Genomic DNA, 6,884 nt, shown 5'->3' with positions numbered 1-6,884 from the left:
TAGATTCTGGAGATTAGTGCCCTATCTGAAGTATGATCGGCAAAGATTTTCTCCCACTCTGTAGGCTCATTCTTCACATTGCTGATAGTTTCCTTTGCTGAGAGAAAGCTTTTTAGTTTGAATCTATCCCAGTTATTGATTCTTCCTTTTATTTCTTGTGCTATGGGAGTCCTGTTGAGGAAGTCTTGTCCTAAGCCGACATGTTGAAGATCTGGACCTACTTTTTCTTCTATAATCTGCAGGGTCTCTGGTCTGATTCCGAGGTCCTTAATCCATTTTGAATTTAATTTTGTGCATGGTGAGAGATATGGGTTTAGTTTCATTCTGTTGCATATGGATTTCCAATTCTCCCAGCACCATTTGTTGAAGAGGCTATCTTTTCTCCATTGCATATTTTTGGCCCCTTTGTCTAGTATGGGAAAATTGTACTTATTTGGATTTGTGTCCATGTCCTCTATTCTGTACCATTGATCTACATTTCTAATTTGGTACCAATACCATGCCGTTTTTGTTACTATTGCTTTGTAGTAGAGTTGAAGATCTGGTATTGCGATACCCACTGCTTTGCTCTTGCTACTGAGGATTCCTTTAGCTATTCTGGGTTTCTTATTCTTCCAGATGAATTTCATAATTGCTTGCTCTATTTCTGTAAGGATTGGGATTTTATTTGGAATTGCACTGAATCTGTATAGCACTTTTGGTAGTATGGCCATTGTGAAAACATTAATTCTGCCTATCCAAGAACATGGGAGATCTTTCCATCTTCTAAGGTTTTCTTTAATTTCTTTCTTTAGTGTTCTGTAGTTCTCATTGGAGAGGTCTTTCACCTCTTTTGTGAGATTGATTCCCAAGTATTTTATTTTTTTTGAGGTTATTGTGAATGCGGTAGTTTTCCTAATTATTCTTTCCAAAGATTCATCACTTACGTATAAAAATGCATTAGATTTATGTGCACTGATCTTATATCCCGCTACTTTACTGAATTCACTTATGAGTTCTAAAAGTTTTCTGGTGGAATTTCCCGGTTCCTCTAAATATATAATCATATCATCAGCAAATAGGGATAGATTGAGTTCTTCTTTTCCTATTCGTATCCCTTTAATTTCTTTGGTCTGTCTAATTGCTCTGGCTAGAGTTTCAAGGACGATATTGAAAAGAAGTGGTGAAAGAGGGCATCCCTGAGTTGTTCCAGTCTTTAGGGGGAATGCTTTTAGTTTTTCACCATTTAGAATGATATTAGCCATGGACTTAGCATAGATGGCCTTTACAATGTTAAGAAATGTTCCCACTATCCCTATTTTTTCTAGTGTTTTGAACATGAAGGGGTGCTGTATTTTATCAAATGCTTTTTCTGCATCTATTGAAATAATCATGTGATTCTTGACTTTAAGTCTTTTGATATGGTGAATTACATTTATTGATTTCCTGATGTTGAACCAACCTTGCATCCCTGGGATGAAACCCACTTGATCATGGTGCACTATCTTTTTAATATGTTTTTGTATGCGATTTGCTAAAATTTTGTTTAGAATTTTTGCGTCGATGTTCATTAAGGATATTGGTCTGAAATTTTCTTTCCTCAATGTGTCGTTGTCTGGTTTAGGTATGAGGGTAATATTGGCTTCATAGAATGAGTTTGGGAGGGTTCCCTCCTCTTTATTTCATGGAATACTTTGAGAAGTGTTGGAATGAGCTCTTCTTTAAAGGTTTTGTAGAACTCGACTGAGAACCCATCTGGTCCTGGACTTTTCTTTGTTGGTATGCTTTTGATGACTTCTTCTATTTAATTACTTGAAATTGGTCTTTTTAAATTGTGTATGTACTCCTCGTTCAATTTAGTCAATTCATATGTCTCTAGAAACCTGTTGATGTCTTCAAAATTTTCTCTTTTGTTGGAGTATAGATTTTCAAAATAGCTTCTCATGATGTTTTGTATTTCAATCGTGTCTGTTGTGATATTACCTTGTTCATTCCGAATTTTAGTGATTTGGGTTTTCTCTCGTCTTCTCTTTATTAGTGTGGCTAAAGGTTTATCAATTTTGTTTATTTTTTCGAAGAACCAACTATTTATTTTGTCAATTTTTTGTATTGTTTCTTTTATTTCAATTTCATTTATTTCAGCTCTGATTTTTTTTAACAGTATAAGCATATCATTTTATTTTCATTTAGTCAATAAGTTGTAGGTTAAGAAGTTATTTAGACAAAATGCATGATACATATTTCACACTTTTATACAAATTTTAGAACATAAGGTCACAATTTTCTCTATTTTACTTGTCAAGTTCACATATTTTCATCTGAAATACAGTATTTATAAAACAAAACAGATCCTGCAACAAAAGCAACATTATTAGGAGAGTTGTTTGTTTTTTAATGGTTTTAACAGAGCCAACTTTCGTACATTAAGTACCTACAGGGAGGGATTTGGCACACTCTTATGGTTCTTGCATACAATCAAGAATGTGCTATTAATAAGGAAATATAAATAAATTCAGCTAAACATTCAAGATAAAAGAACTGATTTCTAATATAAACCTAAATGAAAAAGTGAATTTTGAACTCTATTTAAAAATACCTTCCCATTCATTACTAATACATTTTTTTTATACTATTACAAAAAGCAAATTTCAGGAGTTACAATGTTTTATGCTTCCACAGATCTTCCTGTTGGGAGCAGTCATCAGTCATCTTCTTTTTCAATATAGGTCTTTGCATTAACCCGTGCCATTTGCCTGGCCAGGTACCTGTCTCTAGCTGACATTACTGTTTCCTCATTGTTCCGCTTTGCAAACTTGCTTACTGCCTCAGGTGGTCTCTCTTGTTCTTTGTCCTGCTCTTGCCTTTCCTCTGTGAGTCTTTGTTTTGCTCCCAGTGATGTTTCAGAACTAGAGGGTTTGTCTTGTCTTCTTTCTTTGTCCTTTTCCATGTTTCTTATTTTGCTGGATCTTTCCTGGTCAAGAAACTCAACTTTTGCCTTAGAATTTGCTGTGCCTTCCTGTCTGTCTTGATTTCTTTCTGCAGACTGAACACTTACTTCTTGTTTTTCCCCATCTCTGTACTTATCATTATTTTCATATCTTTCCTTCCTTACTTTCATGTGTTCATTCTTTGTTTTGCTTTTCTCTTCCTTCTCTCCTCCTCTCTCAATGTATTGGTCACAATCATTTTGTTGTCTATCTCTTTCTTGTTCTCTAGAGTAGTATTTCTCCCTATCTCTCTCTCTTTTCCATTCTCTGTCATTTCTTTCTCTCTGACCTCTTCCCCTTGATTTATTTTTGTGTTCATGCCTCTTCCAGTGGGAATCTCTATGACTGGTCTCTCTGTGCCTATGAGAATTCTTTTCTTTTTGGTGGTCACAGTCAGTATAATAATTCTCTTGGTCTCTGGACTGCCTCTCGTGGTGTGGATCCTCCCTTTTCTCATGTCCTCTTGCCTTGGAACTTTTAGTGTGGTGTCTGGCACCATGTCCTCTTTCTTCACTAGATGACCGTGAATGGGACTGATTCCTGTGATGCTTGGAGTAATTCTTAGAGGTCTCTGTGACCTTTTGTCTTCTGCAGATCATTTTGTTTTCTTCCATTTCATCATCCTCGCTCCTAGTATCAAAATCACTGTCAGTATCTGGGTTTTCCTTCTTTACACCAGTTTGGATAATGCATTTCTCTTGTAGCACTCTGTTCTCTGAATTTACTTCATCAGAGTAACCTCTTGATTTCTCTTCCTTTATTCCAGACCGAGCTTCACAAAAGCTGCATTTAGGTACTTCCTCTTCTCCAACTGCTTGATTTAACAGGTGCCTATAAAATCCACTGAGGTCCTTCTGTTTGGTTACATCCAAACGTGCTTCAAGTGCAGCAGCCCTCTTTTCTCTTTCTTCCTCTTCAGCTCTCTCTTGCAATTTTTTTTTATAAGCAGATGTCACAAATGCCTCTTTATCATCAAATTCTCCCTTTTCCATTTCTTGTTCTCGCTGTATTTTCTTTTCCATTCTTTTTTCCTGTTTCTTTTTTCGGATCTCAACTGCTTTTAGTAAGTTAAGAATATACTTTGGCTTCCGATCTTTTCCCAAAAGCAATTTGGGACTGCTTTCCTCCTTTTTTTTCTGCATTTCATCATAAATACTGTCATATTCATATACAGTAGAATCTTCTGCAAGGGCCTTCTGAATTTCCAGTTTAGTCTGTTTCATGGCTTGCTTCGTAGCAGCTTCTCTCTGAAGGCTTTCACTCATGGAGGTCTCATCCCATCTTCACATTCTGGGTTCTCTCAGCTACTTCCATAATGCTGTTATCCTACTCATCATCATCATCAGAATCACTCCCAAATACTGAAGGTTTTTGCAGAACAGGGTGCAACTGCTGTGTTTTCTTTGGCAAAATAAGCCCATACTGCCTGCCCAGAATCGCCATCTTGCTCCCGTCTCCGCTGAACGTGGCCGACGACTCAGCTCTGATTTTAACTATTTCCTGTCTTCTACTACTTTTGGTGTTGGTCTGTTCCTCTTTTTCTAGGGCTTTGAGCTGTAGTGTTAGGCTGTTTATTTGTTGAGTTTTACTTCTTTTATTAAATGCACTCCATGAAATAAATTTTCCTCTAAGTACTGCTTTCATAGTGTCCCAGAGATTTTGATATGATGTTTCTTTGTTCTCATTTACCTCTAAGAATTTTTTAATTTCCTTCCTAATATCTTCTGTTATCCATTCATCATATGATAACATATTGTTTAATCTCCAGGTGTTGGAGTAGTTTCTGTTTTTTACTCTTTCATTTATTTCTAACTTCAATCCATTATGATCTGATAGAATACAAGGTAGTGTCTCTATCTTCTTGTATTTGCTAATATTAGCTTTGTGGCATAATATATGGTCTATTTTAGAGAAGGTCCATGTGCTGCTGAGAAGAAAGTGTATTCGCTCTTGGTTGAGTGGTATATTCTATAAATGTCTGTTAAGTCTAAATTGCTGATTGTGTTATTGAGATCTATGGTTTCTTTGTTCAATTTTTGTTTGGAAGATCTGTCCAGTGGTGAGAGAGGCATTTTAAAATCACCTAGTATTATTGTGTTATGGTCTGTTTTGTTTCTGAAATTCAGAAGGATTTGTTTGACATACATGGATGAGCCACTGTTTGGGACATAGATGTTTATGATTGTTATGTCTTGCTGATTTAGGCTTTCCTTAAGCTGTATGAAATGTCTTTCTTTATCCCTTCTGACTAACTTTGGCTTGAAGTCCACATTATCTGAAATGAAGATGGATACTACAGCTTTTGTGCTGAGTCCATGTGCATGGTATGTTTTTCCCCGTCCTTTCACCTTTAGTTTATGTGTATCTTTTTCTATGAGGTGAGTCTCTTGCAGGCAACATATTGTTGGATCTTTCTTTTTAATCCAACCTGATAGTTATGTCTTTTGATTGATGAATTCAGACCATAAACATTCAGGGTTATTATTGAGATATGATTTGTATTCCCGGTCATTTGGTTCATTTTTAAAATTTTATTTATTTATTTATTTTTTGACATGACTTGGTTCCTCCTTTATTTGAAAATTCCTTTAGGATAATTCCTCCCTTTGCTGATTTGCTTCTTTGTTTTTCATCTCTTCCTCATGGGATATTTTGCTGAGAATGTTCTGTAATGCTGGCTTTCTTTTTGTAAATTCTTTTAGCTTTTGTTTATCATGGAAGGATTTTATTTCATTGTCAAATTTGAAGGTAAGTTTTGTTGGGTATAAGATTCTTGGTTGGCATCCATTTTCTTTCAGGGCTTGAAAAATGTTGTTCCAGGCCCTTCTAGCTTTTAGGGTCTGGATTGAAAAATCTGCTGATATCCGTATTGGTTTCCCCCTGAATGTAATTTGGTTCTATTCTCTCACAGTCTTTAAAATTCTGTCTTTATTTTGTATGTTAAATATTTTCATTGTAATGTGCCTTGGTGTAGGTCTGTTGTAATTTTGTGTATTTGGAGTCCTATAAGCCTCTTGAACTTGATTTTCCATTTCATTCTTTAGATTTGGGAAATTTTCTGATATTATTTCATTGAATAGATTGTTCATTCCTTTGGTTTGTTTCTCTAAGCCTTCCTCAATCCCAATAATTCTCAAATTTGGCCTTTTCATGATATCCCATAGTTCTTGGAGATTCTGTTCACGATTTCTTACCATCTTCTCTGTTTGTTCAACTTTGTTTTCGAGGTTAAATATTTTTTCTTCAATATCTGAAGTTCTGTCTTCCAGGTGTTCTATCCTATTGGTTATGCTTTCTATGGAGTTCTTAATTTGATTTATTGTTTCATTCATTTCAAGGATTTCTGTTTTTTTTCAATATCTCTAACTCTTTATTGAAATGATATTTTGCTTCCTGTATTTGCTCTTTTAACTGTCAACTGGTGCAATCATTCAATGCCTGCATTTGCTTTTTCTTCTCATCATTCAATGCCTGCATTTGCTCTTTCATCTCCTCGTTTGCTTCCCTGATCATTTTAATTATGTACATTCTGAACTCCCATTCTGTCATTTCTTCTTCCATGCTGTCATTGGATTTTATTGATGTAACATCTAGATTTGTTTGAGGCATTTTCTTCCCTTGTTTTCTCATATTGTTCAGGTATCATTGGACCACTAAGATATTACAGATTTCCTCTATTGACTTATAATTTCCCTGCAGATTTCTATTATATCCCCTCTTACCCTTCAGTAGCCTGCAGTCTTGGAGGAAGTTGATAATGCGGTGCTCCACAAGGAAGCTGCCTCTCTAAGGGTGGTTACCTTCAGGTGTGGTATATTCCCTGCCAGTGGGCAGAGGTGCCTCCACTTGTTGACCAATGGTCATGCAAAGGGGAACTAGGCTGCGGGCTTAGGCACGGCCTGTTTGGGCCTGTGTCTC

The 6,884-nt window shown here is 36.0% G+C and overlaps 1 protein-coding gene across 1 annotated transcript; it reads right to left on the bottom strand.

The window, feature by feature from the left end:
• Positions 1–2,441: 2,441 nt before the first annotated feature.
• On the bottom strand, positions 2,442–4,424 carry LOC124972349 (nuclear speckle splicing regulatory protein 1-like). Its single transcript, XM_047536677.1, has 2 exons — positions 4,302–4,424; positions 2,442–4,243 (listed from the first exon to the last, which is right to left on the bottom strand). The coding sequence occupies exons 1-2, from the start codon at positions 4,407–4,409 to the stop codon at positions 2,681–2,683; spliced, it is 1,671 nt and encodes a 556-aa protein (XP_047392633.1). The 5' UTR covers positions 4,410–4,424; the 3' UTR covers positions 2,442–2,680.
• Positions 4,425–6,884: the final 2,460 nt, after the last annotated feature.

This window comes from Sciurus carolinensis, chromosome X (genome assembly GCF_902686445.1).
Source record: "Sciurus carolinensis chromosome X, mSciCar1.2, whole genome shotgun sequence".
Lineage (NCBI taxonomy): Eukaryota > Metazoa > Chordata > Mammalia > Rodentia > Sciuridae > Sciurus > Sciurus carolinensis.
The sequence above is the reverse complement of the archived record's forward strand: the minus strand, read 5'-3'. Positions and strand labels throughout refer to the sequence as shown.